Below are 21,921 nucleotides of genomic sequence, written 5' to 3'. Positions count from 1 at the left end.
TACAGGAATTACTGATTAAATGTAGTCCATTTTGCCTTTAAGACTACAAGAAAAGATATTTGTTATAATGAAGTTGGGGTTTTTTTCTGCTGAGAAAACATAGAAACAGAAGTGTTTCTTCTACCTACAGTAAAAAGCTGAACCTATTTAGGTTCTTTTTTTAAAATTATGCTCTACAAATTGAACAATGCTTAACCTCTGCTTTGCCTTAGATTCCTGTGCATTTGCTGTGGATGTGACTCTTGAAAAGTCTTGGTTTAACTTTGAAGTGCTAATGTTCAGCTTTTATTTAACTTCTGCTTTTTAAAAGGTTATTTTTAAGCACAGATTTCTATTAAATTTTTTGATAGAAGAAATGGAGAGGAGGGGATTATCACTCAATACTTTGGTAAATCATTTTATTTCTTCTCCTTGTTCTTCAAATGCCACTCTGAGTCTTCCTGTTTTCCAGCTATCAGATTTTTTCCAATTAGTGAATATATGTAGTTGTGAAATTTTTGTATGCATTTTGATTGTAATGCAGAGACTTAAGTTGTGTTTTTAAGCCTTTGATGAAGTTTGGTAGAGCCAACTGAAGAGACAGGCTGGAAGTACAGTTACATACAAAGAGGGACATACTACTTGATAACAAAGACTTTGAAACCGTTGATCATCAGCAGTAGCAAATGATAATGCACTGGCAGGGTGTGCTGTTTTTCTGATTGTAAAATTTGAGAACTACTTCCACACAGAAAAATACAAGAGTTCTTAATGACTCTTCTTGAGTGGTTACATATGAATTTAAATAAACTGGCGATTCTTTATTGTCTTGTTTTAATTGAAAGCCTCGTATTTTTAGGTCTGAATATGGAGACAGAAAGAAGCACAGGCACTAACATGTATCTCGTGTGTACAAATCTTCTTTGTTAAAAGCGTAAATGATCCTTATGGTGTGTCTTGTATTCAAGGGTGCTTCCCCGCCTCCATTACCCTTGTCACCTAATACCCAAGGACACATGGGTGAAGCAAAGCCTTGGATTAGTATCTGGCCTCCGTAAAGCTGCAGTCCCTGCTGATTTTAGCACTCAGCGGGTTTGCATGATCATGTCAGTGAGAGCTTATTCTTGCCTTTGCTGTAAACTGATTAGCTTCATTTCCACTCACAGAGGTGCTTTTTTTTCTTTTTTCCCCTCCTTTCACACTGCTCAAAGTATGACAAATGAAATGCATGACAGTGTTGTCAGCCAGAAGGACAGCTGCTGAGGGGATTACTGTATAGTTGTGCACTGTCTAGAAAAAGGGATGTGTGAGCAGCAGCAAACTGGTCTACTCTTGCTTCAAGTTTGCAACTATGTGGCTTGTAGATAAATACCTTTGAGAAATCATATCCTGTCGCTGCTCTCCCATTGACTCAAATTTTGATATTGTTGAGTTCACAACTCTGAAATCTTTTTAAATTCAACCACTTTCAGGAGTTCGGAGCTCTGTGGAACTAATACTACTGTATAGTATAGTATGCGGCTATTAATATTTATATAAAAGTTTTGAATTGTTGCCAGCAGGACGTAATTAAAATCTAACAAGACCTCAAGGGAGCATTTATATATTTCAGTATAACTGTTCATGACAGTGTGTTGCAGTGGAAGGGGGTAAACTTGCTTGTTGTTCCCCGTCTATTCTCTCAGCTCATGCTCTTGCACTGGCTCTATTTCTTGTCTGATGGCAGAGAAGCTTGATTCCAGGTCTATATAAAGGCTTTTTTCCTTTGTTTGTTTGTTAATTTGGTCTGCTTAGTTGGGCTAGCATGTTTGCTCAGTTTACTCTGCAGTCAGATCCAAGGGTGGCAGAGCTGATCCAAGAGGGAGAGTGGGAGTGTGTGAGCAAGAGTTGGGGAGAGAAACAGGAGGAGAAAGCTCTATTTGGGTGGCAGCAGTCTTTAGTAATCAGCTTGGCTTTATTGTGTAATTGTGTCCTGAGAGAGATGTCTCATTTCATAGAGGGGAGTAAGCTAATATGCACTCAGTTTGAGACAGAACAGCGTATTTTGTGGTGTGCATTCAGAACATATCTACCATATATTGTATAGCATATTAGAAGGGGCCTTCCTTATCAGAAATTTTATGTTCTCTTGCTAACTCTATTAGTCACTCTTTTGGGTCTCAGTTCTGTACCTTTTTCTCTGTGGAGGCTGCAGCTGTATGGATTAATTCTAAGTGATACTGGTTGATTGTTCAGAAAATCACATGATGGAGAACCACATAAAAATCTGTCATGCATCATTTAGTTACCCATGATGGAGCATTTGTTTTAAATCTTAATGTTTCTCTTCACATTATTTTTATGAGGAGGGATAGTACACTGCACAATAGAAAAGAGTTGGGAAGGATTGTTGAACAGCTAGGCATGAATCAGGAGCATCAAATATGTTGCAAAGCCTCTGTCTTGTGTGAAACTATCTAAATTACTGTGAAGCACTAGCTCCTTAGTTTCTTTAACTCAAGATGTGTACCTTCAGTGTACCTTCAGTACTTTTTTTTCAGTTTCTTTTTTTTAAGTAAGATAAACTAGAACTCACTGTCTCTGTGAAGAACAGGGCACCAAGAAGAGAAAACCCAGGTCTTCTGGCTCTGCATTTCTTCATACCAGGGACAGAATTAGAAGCACCCTGAAGATCTTTATGACCTACTGGGTTCCTTCACTGGGAACTTGTTCCAAGAGATCCATGAAGTGAAGAAAGTAACAGTTTATCAATGTCGGCAACTCATGTTTTGATTTGTTAGGTTTTTTTAATGTTTTACTTTGAAAAATTTTGAACTGTACCATAGTGAATAGTCAGTAATAGTCTGCTTGTAATCTAAAGCTATTGATTCTTGCTGGCACGATCTATTTCTTTTTAAGTGAAATACCTAAAAACTTTCCAGGTGTTTGTCTTTAAAAACATGTGACTTTCATGAGCTATGTATTGTTCAAGGCTGTTTTAAAACCTGCAAGAAATCTGCTGAGTTGCAAAATAGCACGGGAGTATAGGGGATCACTAGATCTAGATCACTACTAGATGAGGTGAGGTAGTGTTTGAAAATGGTGTGGCCCCTGAAAAAATGCTGCGTGTTATCTACATAAAGTAACTTTTTTGTCATTGTTAAAAGTAGAAATGGATTAACTACAAGAATATTAGGGTTATAGATTGATTAAAGGAATATTGGACTTAATTGTGTAAATGTTTAAGATTGCTGTGATGTGAAAACTGCCTGGGGTAAATCACTTAGTGTGAGAAGCTGGAGTGATAATGCTATAGGCTGCAAACTGTAACTAAACTTTAGTTGAACTCTGGTGATTCAACTTTAAACTTTTACCGTGACCACCTGGAACAACATTGAGACTAGATGCAGGTAATAAGATAATTAATCAAAATTATTTTATATAATGGAAGATGGATTGATTGAAACTTAGATTTGAGAAACTGGACTGTTGGAGTATTATCCTGACACAGAGTAACTGGAAGAGAATGAAGGGAAATTGTTGTGACAAAAAGTGACGGATGGTGATTGGAGTCCCTGAGACAGACCCTCAGGTAAAGGAGGGTAGAAGCAATCAGAAAGGGAAGGTGCAGTCACTATGGAAGTTAATTGGATGGACAGTCATACGCACGTTGCATGAACAAGCTCATGGTCAGATTGCGAGGCCTCAAAAGGAACAGTTAAGAGGTAGCTAGCTCAAGCAGCAATAAACTGACCCTGTGAGGGAAATGAGGCTCCAAACTTTTCTTTATAGTCAGAGGCTAACCATGCCAAGACTCCTTGCAGAGTTCTGAAAGCAAAGCGGTCCAGTCTGCACATCACAGCTTGGCAGGCAAATCATCCCAGACATTTCCATAACAGTTCTGCTTATCATAGTTCTAACATCAGTCAGGATTGAAAACTGCATGTAGGAGGCACATATACAGAATATAAAGAAAGAGATACTCCTGGCCTCAGAGGGGGACGTAAGGCAAGGAGAAATCTGTAATGTATAAAAGAGCTTGTGCCAGTTTAGTTCTATAGTTTATTTGCCTTGCTTTAAGTCAAAAGGGATGAGCTAAGCAAAGCAGGAGGTTGGATCACTGGTGGGAGCTAACAGCTATTCAGTTTAACTTCATGTTCAGAGAGAAATTAAAGAGAGAAGTATGGTAAGGACTGCCTTTTCTGTCAGTCTCTCAAGTGATTTGGATTGTATTTTTTCATACTCATTAAAACAAAACCTCCACTTCTTCAGAGTTGAGTGCTTTTTATGGTGTTGGAATCTACTTCTCATATTTCGGTTAGCATTTTTAATCTGTTTTGCTGTACCTCATTCTCTAGTTTTACTGCTGACCTTAATGCTTATTTAGGTTTTTTCTTTCAAAATTATATAATATTTGTACTAGCTTGTTGGGCGGGTTGGGAGGGGCTGCCCTTTTGTTTTGTTTTAACAGCTTCTCTTGAAATAGATGGTCAGCACTACCAGAGCTGATTGCTGAGAAAGGATTGTGTTGAAGGCTTGGAATTACATGAATGGAAGGATAAATAAACTCAGTTGCCTTCCTAGAAGATAGTTCAGGCAAGACCTACAGTGACTGCATCACCTGAAAGAGACAAACTCCTTTCTCTGAAGAAGCTTGTTGTTTTTATTCTGTGAAGCTTGCTGCCTACAAGCTTGCAGTCTGTGATTGCAGCAACTCCCTAGCTGTGTGTTGAGAATGTAGCATTGTTGAAGATGGTAGTGAACAAGACTGCACTAATAAAGTGATGGAATATATGTATATATTTATAGTGGAAAATCTGTATGAGGGTATTTTAACAAAATCTATTGAGTTGAAAATAAATTTAATAACACCTCCATGAAACTGGCAATCAGTGGTGTGAATTTGCATGATTTTGTGCTGATCATTATTGCCATACCTAGAAGGAGCATTTTACTGTCTGAAATGCTAGAGAAGGAAGGGAAGCAAAGAAAATTTGGAAAAGTGTTATGTATTGGTAAGGGTGTATTTCTCTAAATTCTACTTTAGAATAGATTGCATAGATCATAATACTAACTGTCCTCTCCCACTGCTGTCAGACTTGTGCCCTAGATGCAGACCATCAAATTTTGTATGGTTATCCTCATCATGGTCTTCTATAGCAGCCTTTCTACCACACACAAATGCAGGATAACACTGCTGCGTGTTTCTCCCTAGGTACAGCATAATAGCTGTTCAGCTGTATCAGGCATTCACAGCAACTCTATATTCATTAAAACCACCTCTGCATATCTTGTTCATTTGTCTCCTCCCATCATACAATAGTGATGTATATTTCAGTATTTGATGTGCAAGCACATGGTGGCAAAGTAGGAACCTGACACAGTTATGCTGAGATGTTTATTGTACACAGCCAGTGACCATTCTTTGTAATCTACTCCAAGTTCTGCTTGGGATATGGTGCATTCACTGTGCTGCCATCTGTGATAGCTTCTCTGGAGGGGATTCCAATTTAGCACCTTGTGACATGCATAAAATCATCTGTTACTCTCTGTGATATCACTCTCAACTCTGTTGCCTTGCGTGGTGTAGGATTGCATGTGCCTGTTACTGCTCCTTATATAGCAGAGCATAGATATACCATCCCTTGGGGCAAAGAGAAGGTTTTGTCCTACAGTCACTCGGGTAATCACACTGAAACTTTGTAGGAGATTAAGAATGAAACTGTGGCTGAATTTGTGAAGGAGGTTAATTTCCTATGAAAATAACATTTTCTTAAGGTATTTCTTTAGGTAAGCTCTAAAATGGTCGTTACAGTGTGAATTTTCTTACTACCTGCCCTTTCAGCTAGTAGACATGTATCTTAGACTTCCTTTCTAGTTACAAGAATTGGAAATGTCAAGAGAATTTAATCCCTTATCTTAAAGCAAGGTTTAAGTCACCTCTATCAGCAAATCTGATTTAAATTGTTTTTTGTTAGGCTTTTGTTAATGGCACATAGGTAATGCTTCTTTACATCTGCCTTTAATAGAGACTAGCAGCAGCTTTGGGAAGAGATTTACAGAGCTTAGCTATGGTGAATAGATGAAAAAGTAATTAATATGACACACACTGTGTGAAAAACAGTATGAAGAAAGAGGGCAGCAGAAGTATGAGGGAATGGCATTAACATTGTTGAGCCATGTAATCCATTAGCATTCTTTTTTAATTTAAGATTTTTTTTTTTAAAGTAGTGTGGTAATAGAATTTTTAGCTTTTCTTCATGGAATTTGTATATGTAATCAATAGTAGTTTGTGTATCCTGAAAATTTTAAGTTGTATTTTGTCTTAATAGTATTTCAAAATTTTCTTCTGTCTTGTCCTTCACCATTAAGAAAATGTCCAAATAAACACTTTTATATGGTAGGCACAAACAAGACTTCTCAAGCAATAGGTGTCTAAAACCACTGTGTCTGAGTTTAGTGCCAGGTGTCACACTGCTTCTGCTAGATCTCAAACTTCACAGATTGAAAGGGTAAAAGCCAATTTTACTTATGTATAAATATAATTATCAGTTGTTGATGAGAGCCAGGGCTGGTGAGTTCAGCCTTTGTAGCATTTGTAAGTTTGTAAGTAGGCCCTTTGAAGACTTTTTTTTCAAGAAACCCCAACTCAAAACAACCCCCCACCTGCCTAACCATCACAGTAGCGATCCAGTGAAATGAGTTCTGCCTGCTTAAAATCATAGAAGTTTTGGCCAACTTGGGTCTACATCTTTAAGAATAGAGATTATTGTGGTACACCATATGCTGTTGGCCAAGTAATTTTGTTGTTAGTCAAACTAGTGAGAGTAATCATTCTTTAAATTTTTGTCTATAGTAACCTCATTATAAATGCTCCTTTTATAGCAATTACTGTTACAGAAGCAGTATGTTTTGGAGGGGCAAATATTAGCCATGCTATATGTAGGCAGACATCCAGCAGAAACTTATAATTGGGGCCTGTACATATACCACAGGAATACAAAAAAGCTAAGCTATTACAGAAGGAATGACATTTGAAAGCTTAAAAAAATATTTTTTTTTTCTTGATGATTTTGAAAGGTTCTTGGTATTCTCTTGCTCTTCTTACTTTGATCACTGAAAGAATTTGGGGATGTTGCTATGTAAGCTGCTTGTAAAGGACCTAGCTGGTGATGACAGATGAACAGAAGGCATTTTCTTTATACAATATTTCCAGCTTTTGATGACTATGGGCTTGTAATGGTTTAGTGCTGGGACACCAATTAAATGAACGACAGATGCTCTCTGTTAACCCCTCTCCCCTCCTCCATAGGGAAAAGAGAGAGAATAAGTGAAAGAGACATACTGGTTGGAAAATAAACTACACAGCTTTAATGAAACAGTAGTGATGAAAAGGAAAATAATGAAATAAATAAAAATGTATGCAAAAGTGATCTTATGTTCCTCCCCTCTGTCCCCCAGTAATGCTCACATCACCATAAGGGCTGCAGGGCAGCCCTGGAAAGGTCCTGGGCTAGGCTCCTGGAGTCAGAGGCAGGAACATGCAGATTCAGGGGTGCACAGAATGGAGTGAAGGCTGATGGATGGACAGAGTCTTCCCAGGACACCGGTCATGGATGGAGAGACACAGTGATCTCTCAAATTTATTCCGAGTGTGATGAGTATGGGATGGAATTCTCCATTTGGTCAATTTTGGTCACCTCTTTGGTCCACTCCTCTCTAAAGGTCACAGTTGTGACCCTTTTTCTTCCTTTATGGAGCATAAGGTATTTCTCAGAACCAAGCAGTGGCCTTGGTTCTACACAGCATTCTCTTGCTGTAACTGTAAACATGGAGCGTTATCAGTCTTCGAAGCAGACGCTGACTGAGAAACTCGCTGTTAATTTCAGCAATACCAGCTACTTAAAAGAGACTTAGCTGAAAAAGAATTACAAGAAAGAAAACTGGTTCTGTACTGGCTTAAACCAGGACAAGACTGTTTGGCAAGTTACCTGATATCAATAAATAAAAATTTTAAGAAAAATTATTTGCTTGGCTTTCTGTAACTTCTAGCTGCACTGATAATCTGTTGATAATATATTTTGGGTTTGGTTTAGTTATGAGATTACTAATCAATTTTAGAGATTAGTAATCAATGGTATGTATATTGAAAAATTGCTGGAAACTTCAGAAAGTGCTGTGAGCTTTATATCTGATCATCTGGTTTTGTCTTCTTACATTCAGGTTTTCCTCTGGTGGTCCATAAACTGAAATAAACTTCAGGTCAAATGTTGACTAGCTAGCTGGCTGCTAGTTTTTTCCACTTTGTTTTATTGAAGCTTCTCTGGAGTATGCACACAAAACAGAACAACAGTTTGACTAGTACATTCGTATTTAACCAGTGGAAATACAAAGTTTACAACATGCAAACTTCACCTGCGCATGAGTGACAGAAAAAATTAGTGATATGCAATACTGAGAGACCTAACTGAAGTAAAATATGCATATTATGGGAAGTGGCTTAATTACACGTTCAGAAATGTTGTATCTATTGTGTTATGAACATTAGAATACTTCATTTATTGAAGAATTAATGTGTTTCTGTCTTTCCTCTGCCATAGGAACTCATTATACAATGACAAACGGAGGAAGTATCAACAGTTCAACACATTTACTTGATCTTCTGGATGAGCCAATTCCTGGAGTAGGAACATACGATGACTTCCATACCATTGACTGGGTTCGAGAGAAGTGCAAGGACAGAGAAAGGCATAGACGGGTATATGAGATAAATAACAGTATTTGGAAAATATTTTTGTTGGATGTTGGAATTAAGGTCAAAGATGAAGAAAGAAGGAGGAATGGTGGTTTTGAAAGACATGTTATTGTAGAAACAACTATTTTACTTATCAAAAAATGTAAAAATACCACAAATGTAGAAAAAAACCCCAGTAAAATATATTTATATAGTATATAAGATATGATATTTTCTCATTATTGTCGTGTACTGTTATTTCTTGGCTTTTTTATGGTTTTGGGTTTTTTATTGGTTTTGTTTTGGTTTCTGTTTGTTGACTGCACAAAGTAAAGTAAATAAAGCGAAAAAACAGTTCCTTCTTTTTTGATTAAAATAACTTTAGATGTCACTAGTAATAATTGTCTAAAAGTATTATACAGTGCTTACCCTGTTTTGGTAAAGTACAACAGTAGCATTTTATTTAAGGTTCAACACAAATCATTTAAGATTTAGGAAAGAAGTAATTTTATAATTACATGTTTTATATGTAAAGCACTACAAGGAGAATGCTTGTAATTTATGGAGGGTATATTTGCCTGCACTTTGCATCATGCAGTTTGTATGTCTTATTTAGGTTTTTTTCCTCTTCATGTTGCAGAAATATGCAAAAGCATACGTAATGATTTCTTTTTGCAGATTAACAGCAAGAAGAAAGAATCAGCATGGGAGATGACAAAAAGTTTGTATGATGCATGGTCAGGATGGCTAGTAGTCACGCTAACTGGTTTGGCATCAGGTAAGTTAAAAAGCCAGAGGATTTCTTTCTTACCTTTGTCCTTTTCATCTCTGTATTGTCCACCAACCCAAGTAGGAGGTGGTTCATACTACTACCATAATTTCATGACAGAAGGAAAATGTTGACTGTTTTAATTTAAAGGCTTCAGCATTTTGATGGGAACAGTTTACTAATTGAATGAAAAAAAAATCCTCAGTGAACTTAGGAAGACTTTCTCAGTTATTGAACTTCCACTTACTAAACTATCAAAGTTCTTTAATCCTGTGATTGAGATTAGTTGTTTCCCTTTCTGTCAAATTTTGCTTTTTTTCCCATTGTATTTCTTCTGAAAGCATATTGATCGATTGTGCTAGGTAATTTTTCTGCTATTAATTTGTTTGTTTGGGGTTTTTTCCTTTTTACCTAGGAACTTCACCAAAATGGTTAGCTTATTCAACATGGATCATAAAGTAGCTCTGGTATATGTGTAGTTTTGGTAGACCCACTTCCTTCTAAGCATCTTCTTATACATGATGAAAGTCTACCTATATTTTTATGTCATACCTTTCTAGAGGCAACTGTTACACAGAAAATATTAGCTTTTAACAGGTAGAGTTTGTTGGTCTCTACTTAAATTTTGTCTTTTCTTTTAAATATATTCTAGGATGAGTTTTACAGCTAAAATCCTCTGCTATTTTGTGCCTCACTGTCTTGCGGTGCTGCTTTCTATCAGTAGTTTGGAGCGACCAAAATGTACAGGAGTGGGAAATCACAAACTTTGTGCCCAGTTTTTCCAAAAATTATTTCAAACAGAGATCTTAAATTAAATGCTAGAAAAACTGGATTAGTTGCAGAGTATGACTATGCCTGTTAAAAAGGCATGGTAACTGTATAATTAGTACTTAGCTATATACATGATCACTTTCATAAATTGCATATAAATTAATTTATATATGCAAAGCTAATAGCATGTTTATATTCTTCTGAATGTACAAACTAGGGCTCTATAATTACTGGAAATTGGTTTTGATAATTTGGATGGGTATGTGCAGTGTTGTGATTCTGCCCCCAAAGGTGATATATAGAATTGCTTCACTGTGTTTCTGAGCAACAAAGTGAGCAAAGTCTGGCCGTGAACATTCCTAGGTTTTTTGGTTTCAGTTTCTGCAAGTGTGTTTCTTATTTGTACAAAAGATAGTAGAATAGTTCATTGGTTTTCTGAGGCACGGCAAGGTAATTTTGTCAGATGGTCTATTGGTTTTTTTATTCACAAAAATGTATCAGTCCTCTTTCGCGTCTTCACTTCATAGTTTCAGTGAAGTGTTGCAGAACTGTGGCATAGGAAAAAGAAAAGAAAAACAAAAGATGCATTAAAATTGATAAATATACAAGATACTATTCAGCAAATACTGTTCTTACTATATTCAAAGTGGATGTATTTTTAGAAATAAGTAATGTTTTAAATGTCTATTTCTTTAGGTTTTCTGTAGTTTCAATTTACACAAGTTAATACAAACACAACAAATTTCTCTGGTTTAGCTATGTGTTATTCCTATTTACCAGAATATTAATACAGTACTGTTTCTATGACAGGGGCACTGGCAGGATTAATTGACATTGCTGCTGACTGGATGACTGACTTAAAGGAAGGCTTTTGCCTCAGTGCTTTGTGGTTTAACCATGAACAGTGTTGTTGGGGTTCAAATGAGATTACATTTGAAGAGAGAGATAAATGTCCACAGTGGAAAACATGGGCAGAACTAATAATTGGGCAAGCAGAAGTAAGTATATGCCCATTCTTAGATGGTCTTGTTCAGGTGAACATGGAAGTAAGATAATGGTCGTAACGTTTAAGAACTAAACATGGATTTTGGTTGCAGTGTCTGCTCCTGTTTTCAGCATTTGAATTCATTAGTAGCTTATAGTGTGATATATGTGCATTTTGCGCACTGCAAGGGGGATTGGAGTGTTGCAGGTTTAAGGAAGCTTCAAGAGTATAGGACTGTTAGTAACACAGAATTTTCTATTCTTAGTCATAGCTTTATATAAAAAAATAAAATAAAATTTCTGACGCTCTCAGATAACTAAGAATAGGTTTGTTTTATATTTTCTGCCACAAATTTTTTTAAATAAAAAAGATTTACTCACTATTCAGTAGATTTTAGCAAGTAGCAGATATTAAAAATACTTGTGCTATGTTTATTTTTTTTTACCATGAAGTATTAGAACACCTTCTACCTTGTATAACCCAGTCTTTGCTGATGTGCACGTGTTGTGACTTTATCCTTTTCAAACAATACTCTCTTTCTTGGCTTGGTAATAATTACAGTCCCTCAAAAGGCATCCATAATTGTACTTGCAGCAAGAGTACTTCTGGGCTGTTTTAAGTATTGGTTTTGCTTCTCCATTGAATTTATATTCTGACTTTTGTTTTGTTTTTGCTTTTAGGGTCCAGGTTCATACATAATGAACTACATAATGTACATTTTCTGGGCTTTAGGCTTTGCCTTCTTAGCAGTTTCTCTGGTGAAAGTATTTGCTCCCTATGCCTGTGGCTCAGGGATACCTGAGGTAAGGTCTAATTAATGCATATGTTATAGATGTTTCACGTGAATGTGAAAATTCCTGCTGCCAAGAGGGAATTCCATGTGACTTTGATGAAATACATTAATCCAAGCATTCAAACTGAAGTAATGTAATTTTGCTAATTGCTGCTGAGAAAAAAAAAAGCAGCACATTTCAGAGAATGTCTTGAGTTTGTGGATTTAGCTGTGTGTTTCAGCCAGGACTGCTTTTTAAGGAAGCACTTAGCTGAAGAGAGTAGACTTCTGAAGAGTGATTTCTGAAGTTTCCCCAATCCACACCCTTCTTATAGAATACAGGACATTTGATACAGCAACTGATCTTCTGTTGCAGTGGCTTTAATTGCCTTAACTAACACTAACTACCAGACAGTCACAAAGTAGAAGGTGAAATATCCTCAACACCTCATTCTTTTTACAATATTTGTATGCTACTATGAACAGAATGACCCAAAGTCAAAGCCTGGTCCAGTCATTCTGTAAGTATTTCTTGATATATGCACACTGTAGAAAATTGAAGGGCAAATCCTCTGAATCAGCCTAGAGTAGTTCTGTGCCATTATTCCAGAAGAGATCTCATCCTGAATGAGGTTCCAAATTTAGCTTATCTTTACTTTCTTGACACCCCTGTCCAGTGTTTTGTCTATATCATATCCATAGACGTCCTTTCCTATGATAACTATATTATTTCCTAAATATGAGCATATTTTCCAGGCTAATAACATGATACTGGTAGGCAAAGTAATATTTTTTGCACATCTTTTGCAGTGGAAAAGATCTTTTCCATACTTATGTCAAGGAATCTGCTCTTTAAATTTTTATGTAGAAATGGTTGTGTATAAGGAGAAAACAGAGTGGAGTAAAATTTGTGCAAATGTGTTACTGCTACAACAGATGAGTATAGTTCTGCAGGTTTATTTTTCCTTTGAGAGTTTTCTGACTTTCACTTGGTAATTGGCATCATAATACATCATAATTTACTTCAGATTAAATTTCTACTAAGTGTATCTGATAACATTGTAAAATATTGTCCAGCATGTAAGACTCAGTTGCAAACAGAAAGTCTCTGGCCACCAGATGGACTCAGTGTAGCAGTCAGAACAATACATGTTTTGAAGTGTGATAAAGTTATGCATCTAAAATGGTAAAAGTAATTTTCTGAAGAAGAGAGAATACTATAACAGTATTTTTTCTTTCTTTCAGATAAAAACTATTTTGAGTGGCTTCATCATCAGAGGTTACTTGGGGAAGTGGACTTTGATGATAAAAACCATTACTTTAGTCTTGGCTGTCGCATCAGGTTTAAGTTTAGGAAAAGAGGGTCCCTTGGTACATGTTGCCTGCTGCTGTGGGAATATTTTTTCCTACCTCTTTCCAAAGTACAGCACAAATGAAGCTAAAAAGAGAGAGGTAAGTTCTAGCAAAACCATTTCTAGAATGTACTGAAAATCCATACTTTTACACCATTATTTTTTTTAAATTGTATTTGTTCTCTCAGACAGTGTTTAGGGTTGTATTATCAATACTACTTATTGTGTTAAGAACAATGTATTGTCCCTAGTGTTCTCCAAGGCAAGTTGTTTCTTTGTCACAGTAAATTTGTTTCTCCCACCTCAGAGACCATTTGATTTTATTTACATTCTCCCTGTTCTTGGCTTGACATTTTGGTAATTGATGAGTATCTAACTGTGAGGACAGTAGAGAACTTTTGAACTCCTGAACAAAGTACTCCTGGAAAAGGGTTGATAACAACATTGTTTCTGCTGTGTTTCAGTTTTTTGTTGTTAGTGTGAGTGTGGTGGGTTAGCATGGGTGCCCACCATGCTGCTCTTTCATCCATCTTCCTCAGAAAGGCAGCAAGAGAAAATGAGGTGAAGAGCTCATAGGTCAAGATAAGGACAGGGAGATCACTTGCCATTTACCAGTATAAGGCAAAACAGGCTAAACTTGAAGAATATTACTGCCAGTTAATAACAGAGTAGGATAACGAGAAATAAAAACAAAACTAAAAGCACCTTGCCCCAGCCGTGCCTTCTTCCCAGACTCAATTTCACTCTCGACTCTTCTATCCCAAAGTGGCACAAGGGGATTAGGAATGGGGGATGCATCAATTTGTAACGCTGCCTCCGCTGCTCCTTCCTCATGCTCTTACCCTGCTCCAGTGTGGGATCCTGCCAGTGGGAGACAGTCCTTCACAAACTGCTTTATCATGGGTCCTTTCCATGTGAATGATCTGCTTCAGCCTGGATTCTCCACAGGCCACAGTTACTGCCAGAAAACCTGCTTCTGTGTGGGCTTCTCTCCACAGGCCATGGCCCCTGTCATGAGCATGTTCTGTCTGTGCTCTCCATCTTCCTTCAGAGCACATCTGCTCCAGTGGGGTCTCCCACAGGCTGGGAGGTTTGCTCAGCCGTGGTCCCCCATGAGCTTCATGGGGTCAGCTTGCCTCACTGTGGTTTTCAGCACCAGCTGCAGGGGAATCTGCTCTGGCAACTGGAGCACCTTTTCCTGCTGCTTTTTCAGTGACCTTGGTGTCTGCAGGGTCGTTGCTCATGTATTTTTCTTACTCCTCTCTCTCACAACTACCACTGCAGTGTTTTTTACCCCTTCATAAGTATCTTATCACAGAGGCACCACCAGCATCAGCTTTGGGCAGCAGATCTCCAGGGCTGATACAGAAGCCATGTAGTCTGTACTCAATTTTTGTTCCTTGAATAATATTTGTCATTGGTGTACTTCTCTGACACACACACACCTACCACAGAGAAAACTTACTACAGTTTCTTAAAAATGAGATACTAGCAGTGTCATACTGAAGCAGACTCCTTTGGGTTCTTTGCTGGGAGGCTTTGAGTAGTGTCCTTATCTCTGCAAGTCTAGAACTAGGTCAGTGGCTGCTGTGGTCACAGGCCACATCTTATGAGCATTCTGATATACTTGGTATTTTTCTGTTGGCAAGTCTGTATGTTGTTGATAGAAACATAGAAGAAACTGATATCTGCAGTGTGATTCTGTTCTTCATGTCTAAAGGAAACTGCAAAAAACCCTGTCTTTTGTTCTTTTCCAGGTCTTGTCAGCTGCCTCAGCAGCAGGAGTATCTGTAGCCTTTGGTGCCCCAATTGGTGGAGTCCTTTTCAGTCTGGAGGAGGTATGTCTAGAGATGGCACTCAAGGATAGATATTAAAATAATCTCTTTTAGCATGAATAATTTTACACTCTTTTCAGCTGTATAGTCTTTTCTAAGAAGGAAATTATCCTTGGACCCACATTTTAAAGTTCAGACTGCTGTTACCGATAAACACAGTAAAGATACTTCTCTTTGGGTGACTGTCAACTTTACTTTGTTTAGTTATATTTTTCTGAAGGAGGGCTGAGTCATAATTACAGGTTACGTAGAGATAAAGCTACAGCAGTTTTTCACAGTAGGAGTGAATTCTTGGAAAAAAAAATTGTCTCATTTTTTTCATTTTGAAGGAGGCCTTAGAAACCATATTGACAATTTAATGTTAACAGTTTTTAAACATTACTTTTCTTAAAGTTTCAGCCACTAAGTACAATCAAATACATTAATTATTAAAAAGGCAACCAAACTCTCTTTTCCAGGAAATGGGTAGTGTTAAATTAGTTTTCATTAGTTGTTTTCAAACTGCGTAGAAATGTTATTTAGATAACATTTAGATATTAAAAAAAATCTTTTGTGTATAATTTTGCTATATCATTAGGGGATTTGGAGGAATTCCTTTGTTGCCAAAAAAAAATTCCAAAAAAACTCAGACCTCTAAATTGAGATCAGGCTGTGTGGAGCTTAATTATTATCTATATGCCCTGTTTTGGGATTTTTTCCTTAAGATACTTAAATATTACTTCATAAAAAGAACACATCTGCCAAAAAGCTTCCAGTGTATGTTGAATGCAGATGAAACAGTGTTAGCAGGAAATACGAAAGAGCAGCTAGTACACAGTCTGGTTCCTAGGAATACTAGTAAGAGATACTTATAAACAGAGAAGCTAACATAAATTACTATGCATTATTTCCTAACAATCTTAAACCAGTGGTGTTTTCAATACTGCTTTAGTATTTTCTTCAAAACTGATACATGTATGAATATGTACATTATACATTCATATATATACATATATGAATTGCTGTAGAGCTTTTTTAATACATAGTATGGGCTAAAGTGCCAGTGTTCCAAGTGATAGAAATAATACTGATAATGTAAGAATACTGTTTTTTTTTAAGCCTAAACCATGTGAGCAGCAGTACTGTAACACATGCATGAACTAGTCATTTCAGTATTTTTAATTCAATCACTAATAATTCTCATGTATTGCATTTTGCAGGTCAGTTACTATTTCCCATTGAAAACTTTATGGAGATCATTTTTTGCTGCTTTAGTAGCTGCATTTGTTTTAAGGTCCATCAATCCTTTTGGTAATAGCCGCCTAGTTCTTTTTTATGTGGAATATCACACACCTTGGTACCTTTTTGAACTGCTTCCTTTTATTCTTCTGGGAGTATTTGGTGGTCTCTGGGGGGCATTTTTCATCCGAGCAAACATCGCATGGTGTCGCCGACGCAAATCTACAAAATTTGGGAAGTATCCTGTCCTGGAAGTTATTATTGTTGCGGCAATAACAGCTGTCATTGCATTTCCTAATCCATACACAAGGCTTAACACCAGTGAGCTTATTAAAGAGCTCTTCACAGACTGTGGGCCATTGGAATCTTCCTCCCTCTGTGACTACAGAAATGATATGAATGCGAGCAAAATAGTAGATGATATTCCTGACCGTCCAGCAGGCACTGGAGTCTATTCAGCTATTTGGCAGTTGTGTTTAGCACTCATATTTAAAATAATCATGACAGTCTTCACCTTTGGTATCAAGGTAAGTGTGTGTGAATATAGTGTCTGTATCATCTGCTGTGATTATTTAATTTTTGCCCTTCTCATTTTCCATTTCTCAAACCTAGCAGCTTTGTCAGTAGAATTTGCTGCATGTGTAGGTCCTTTTAAGAAAGATCTTTTTACTACTAATGAACTATTGTAGAAAATAATATTAAGTTTAATTATACTCCAACTGGTCTTTTGTTCAGCTGAATAAAAATTTGCTGAATTTAATGGAGGACAGTAACTGTATGAGTGGATTGCTGTTTGTATGGGCCTGATTCAGCTATAAGGATGATTCTAAAATTTCCAAGAGCTGAGTCCAGCTGAATTCAAGCTCAGCCACTTTCCTTTTATGGTTTTTTTGCAGCTACAGCATTATCAACCATGTCTTAACACAAATGTATAGTGGAATGTTCACTAAGCAGGATTTGTATTTAAACTGGCTTTCACTTTTTAGTCTACATTTCTGTTCCATGTAACTGCATGCATAAGGAAACACTTCTCTGCTGTGAGGGTGGCTGACCACTGGAACAGGTTACTGGATGCAAACCTGGGAAGCCTGCTGTTGTTGATGACCCTGCTTGAGCTGCGGTGTTGAGGTAGACAGTCTGGAGTGGTCACAACTAGCCTCAACCATTCTGTCATTCTCTAATTGACAGAACAGTATCATGTTGTGTTTCTCACCTGTTGCTACTTTAGTAGATGCTGTGCTATTTTAGAAGATGTTGCAGTCCGTTATTTGATGCTATTTTCCATATACTGGTTGATGGGTAAGAGAACTCCATTGTGTATATTTTAAATGCTAGTCTTCCATAGGTCAAGATTTCAGCCATTGTTCTATGACACGACTGCTCCAATCTGTTGTATTCACTCACTGTATTTCCCTCAAATCTCTAAATCTGCCCTTCTAAGAATTTTAACATTTATCATTCATGTGTTTGTGTGCATCTGGGTCATTCTCATGGGGCTGTGGATTAGTCTTCACTAGATTACTGAAGGATAGAGGTTACACTTCATTTGATTTTGGTTCCTCAAAGCTATAGCATCTGCAATTTGGTGGGTTTATTTTTGTGAAATTGTAAGAATATAATTATCACTTTGCCAGCTAACATATAATCAAGCTGCTGTCGTGGATGGAACTGTGCTACATACATTTCTAAGAAGCTTTTAAAGCAAACGGCTGGTGAGAATGTCAGCCAGTATATGAAGATATAGAAAGGAGGAGAAAATTCAAAATTCAGAAAGAAAGGGAAAAAACAAAACAAAACAACCCCCCCCAGACTTTGTAATTTAAACCATTATTAAGGGTGTCAGTTCCTGGAGCTGTAGCTACCTGCAGGATTAAGCTTCTACCACAGGAACTGTTTTACTGTGAGGTGAGCAAAATAACTTGGCTGCTTCCTGTGAGGCATGGTGATACCTGCTGCTCTTACTGCCCCAGACAGTAATCACCAGGATGCTGATCTGGCAGCAGTTTGTTTGAGTTTTTTGGTTTTGGTTTGGATTTTTTTTTTTCGGGCCTTTGTACACATATTGTTCTTATTATCAGTAGACTTATTATTGTTTCTAAATGGTGATGATCCAACAAATGGGGTGGGATGACAGCTTTGCCTCAGAACCTGACCGGTGTGCCACTACACTACTGAAGAAGTGGCAAGTTACAGCAATTTCCTGATGGCCTGCTTATTACAAGGATGGTATATGAGCCATGTAATAAGTTTCTTCCTCTGAAGTATAACTTGAGTTAGGCTGGCACGCGCTGGAGAAGAAAGCTGAGACAAGGTAGAAGCTGGCTTTTTTACTAGGTCCTCTCCACTTTGTGACTTTTGGTTCAGAGGCTTATGCAAACAAATGCAGCTGTAAAATCATAATTATAGTTAGATTTTATCTATTATCCACATGTGACAGAAAGAAAAGAAGGATTTGTAAGTAGTTATTAATAAAGGATCAGAAACAATTTGTGTGTAATTTCTGTGGGAAGTGTGAATTTCTGTAGCATACTGCTGTAGCAGATGAGTCTAAGGCACTTTCAAAAATTTGTTCAGTTGCTTTTTATATCTGAAATGCTTTTATTTTTGGTGCCATGGAACTGTTCACCAAGAAAGAATTTAATTTGATTAAAAAATTGTATTTTAACGGTTAAAAAGGATTTAGATATGGTATAAAAGTACAATTTACGTATTATACTAAAATGATAGCATCGAATAGTTCAGTGAACGCTGAAATTTTAGGTAATACTATTCAGGAGGAAATGAAGGATTCTTAAACTTTTTCCCCAAAAAACTGTGCTGCTGGCTTTCAACACACAAAGTTTGCTACCTTTGTTTGTCCTTGGTTTGTATGTTAGAAATAATCTTTGCGACCATAAATCTTGGTAACAACACTACTAATAATTATGATGATGATGCAAATAGTTTTTGAAATACAGTTCTGCCCCAGCTATTGGATTTGATTGCAAAATCTATAGTACGGAATGGCACAATGCTGAAATTGCACGGCTGCCCAGCAGAAAAAATTAACTTGCATATTGTGTTATACCAGGAGTGTGACTTTTTTTTATTTTTAGAAAGATATTTGGACAAGATGGGCATATGTGCATTTAGACAAAAATTAAAAATTTTATTACTTATTTATAGTCACAGAAAATATTTTCATAGTGACAACCGTTGTGAGGAGAAGCAGTGAGCTTTTCTAGTTTAATGAGACATTTAGAAACTGGGATGTTTTTTGGAAAGAATTGAGCTTCCTAAGGAGGAGAAAAGAAACAGCAGTTTCTCAGATTAACTCTCACTTCTAATGAAACTGTTGATTAAAACAGGACTTGAAGTAATATTTTACTAAGCCATGATGGTATGACAGGGCTGTGTAGCCTTTTCAGGTTTTAGTTAATAACAGAAAAGCAGTTTAAATAACTAAAATTGCACTAGGAATATTTTTTTACAGTAATCCATGTTGCCTGCTTTTTGCAGAGGGAGTTGTCAAGGCTTTTTCTCTTTTAGTGTATTTAGCATTCTGTATAAACAACTTTGGACTAGAAACTGCATGTAGTAAGCAAGGCTTCTTTTAAAAATCACTATTGTAGTTGGCCATCTAATTTGTAGCAGTGTTAGAAAGGAGTTTGGGAAGGCAGTCCTGGGGGCAAAGCTTGTTTAGTAAAAGAATGTTACAGAGGAACATGAAGTAATAAGGGAGATGGGAAATAGTAAGGCTTTCCAGGCTAGTAGCTTGATCGACATATGGTAAAAATTGTGCTGTTGGCACTGAGAATCTAGCTTGTGGTCCTGTGTTGGTCTTAAATTTGCTCTTAAATACAGTAAAATATAAACAAAAGTGCTCATAAAAATGCATTTAGCAAGCCAAGTTGATCAGAGGTAGCAATAGCATTGTTAAGGTTTTCTCACCTTGTAATGTCAATTTAGGTAGTTTTAACATGGCAAGTTGAGTGTTTGTGTCTCTTTCAGGAAGAAAGCCAACTACTTGTAAAATCATGCATCAGGTATGTTCCCATCAGCATGACAGCAATTCTGTTTTTGTTTCAGGTTCCATCTGGGTTGTTCATACCTAGTATGGCAATTGGAGCAATAGCAGGAAGGATTGTAGGAATTGCAGTGGAGCAGCTGGCTTACTACCATCATGACTGGTTCATTTTCAAGGAGTGGTGTGAAGTTGGAGCTGACTGTATTACGCCTGGTCTTTATGCCATGGTTGGTGCTGCTGCATGCTTAGGTAACTAAAATATAACTAAGTAAATAAGTATCTGTTTTCTTGTATGTTGCCAAAATAATGATTAAAAATTAAGGGAAATAGAAACCTGTGCAGTTTTGGAACACCTATTTATATAGACTTCTCTGTCTTCAGAATAATATGTTTAGATCTCTACAGGAGAACATCAGATCCTTGTGATTATGTGAAATCTAAATTGATGAGAAATAGAAGAATTTAAATAGTAGCATTTGCTTTCTCTTTTTGGTATCAAGAGTTGTCATATCAGTCAGAAAAAATAGTTTCTTGATATGTATGAAGTAGAGGATTTGCAGATTCAAGTACTGTTGAAAGTATTACAAGGAAGGGATGTGATCTGCTTCTATGTCTACAGGAACTGCAAAAAAATTTCTTGAAATTTGTAACGCAGACAGAACATCCAGAAATGGACTCCTCAAATCATCAGACATCTTGAGATATTTTAAACAAGTTTGATTTGCAAACTGTTGATAATCAGATTCATGGAAGGAGGCTTAAGTTGGGCAGCTAAACTAGGAGTTTCTAAAAAGCCTTTTCTTGTCCTAGCTTGTAACTTCATTGTCTTAGAAATTAAACTTAAAAGCTGTTAGTACAGATTCTCCAAAAAAGTAGACCTTTTCTTTAAGGAAATGTGCATTTGAGCGACCAAGTAAAGTAGTGGTACAATTTATTTTTTTTGCTTTAGAGAGGTTGTTTTGGTTTAATAGATCAACTCTAATCACTTCTGAATGCATTGGAAGAAACATTGTATTATTTATTGAATGAAGATACAACATCAGAAACCTTGGCAGAAAAAAATGGTGCTAACCATTCTTTGGTGGTAACCAAAGAGAAATATAATCCCTGTCTTCTTCCATTTTCCCAGAAAGATATTTCATCTGCTCAAAATTCTCATTAACTTCTATGATTCAGCAACAGCATAAAATTCCTAATCCTTTGGACAGTATAGATGTTGAATTGCTTCTTCTGCCTTCCCTGTATTAACTCCATTTTTAAAATATGCTTATGATACTGGAATTTCTTGCATTTCTCAGTATTTTTAATTTAGGTGTAGGATGAGTTTTATTCTTACTTTGCATGGAAGAACTGCACATATTTTTTCAAAGTCTCTGACTTTCTAGGAATTTTTCCTAAAGCTTGCTTCTAAAAGTTTTGTGTTTATTTTTCCTGCCTGCTTCTTTTTGTTTTATACAGAATGATGTTGGTCAGATGGCCTTTAGTGGCAAAGTTATGTTTGTAGTCCTCAACAGGAAGGTA

At 36.8% G+C, this 21,921-nt stretch overlaps 1 protein-coding gene across 10 annotated transcripts in view; it reads left to right on the top strand.

Annotated features, from left to right (window-relative positions):
* The window catches only part of CLCN3 (chloride voltage-gated channel 3), a 61,621-nt gene that overhangs the window by 30,191 nt on the left and 9,509 nt on the right, over positions 1-21,921 (top strand). For all 10 annotated transcript variants that reach the window (XM_030449474.1, XM_030449477.1, XM_030449476.1 and 7 more), the window contains 8 exons: positions 8,559-8,716; positions 9,371-9,470; positions 11,043-11,230; positions 11,898-12,020; positions 13,235-13,441; positions 15,099-15,179; positions 16,376-16,921; positions 20,463-20,649. In XM_030449474.1, the coding sequence (XP_030305334.1) occupies positions 8,573-8,716; positions 9,371-9,470; positions 11,043-11,230; positions 11,898-12,020; positions 13,235-13,441; positions 15,099-15,179; positions 16,376-16,921; positions 20,463-20,649 (1,576 nt within the window). In that variant the 5' untranslated portion in view covers positions 8,559-8,572. The remainder of the gene's footprint in view (positions 1-8,558; positions 8,717-9,370; positions 9,471-11,042; positions 11,231-11,897; positions 12,021-13,234; positions 13,442-15,098; positions 15,180-16,375; positions 16,922-20,462; positions 20,650-21,921) is intronic.

This window comes from Calypte anna, chromosome 4A (assembly GCF_003957555.1).
Source record: "Calypte anna isolate BGI_N300 chromosome 4A, bCalAnn1_v1.p, whole genome shotgun sequence".
Taxonomy (NCBI): Eukaryota; Metazoa; Chordata; class Aves; order Apodiformes; family Trochilidae; genus Calypte; species Calypte anna.
Note: the sequence above shows the minus strand (reverse complement) of the source record. Positions and strands in the feature narration are given on the sequence as shown.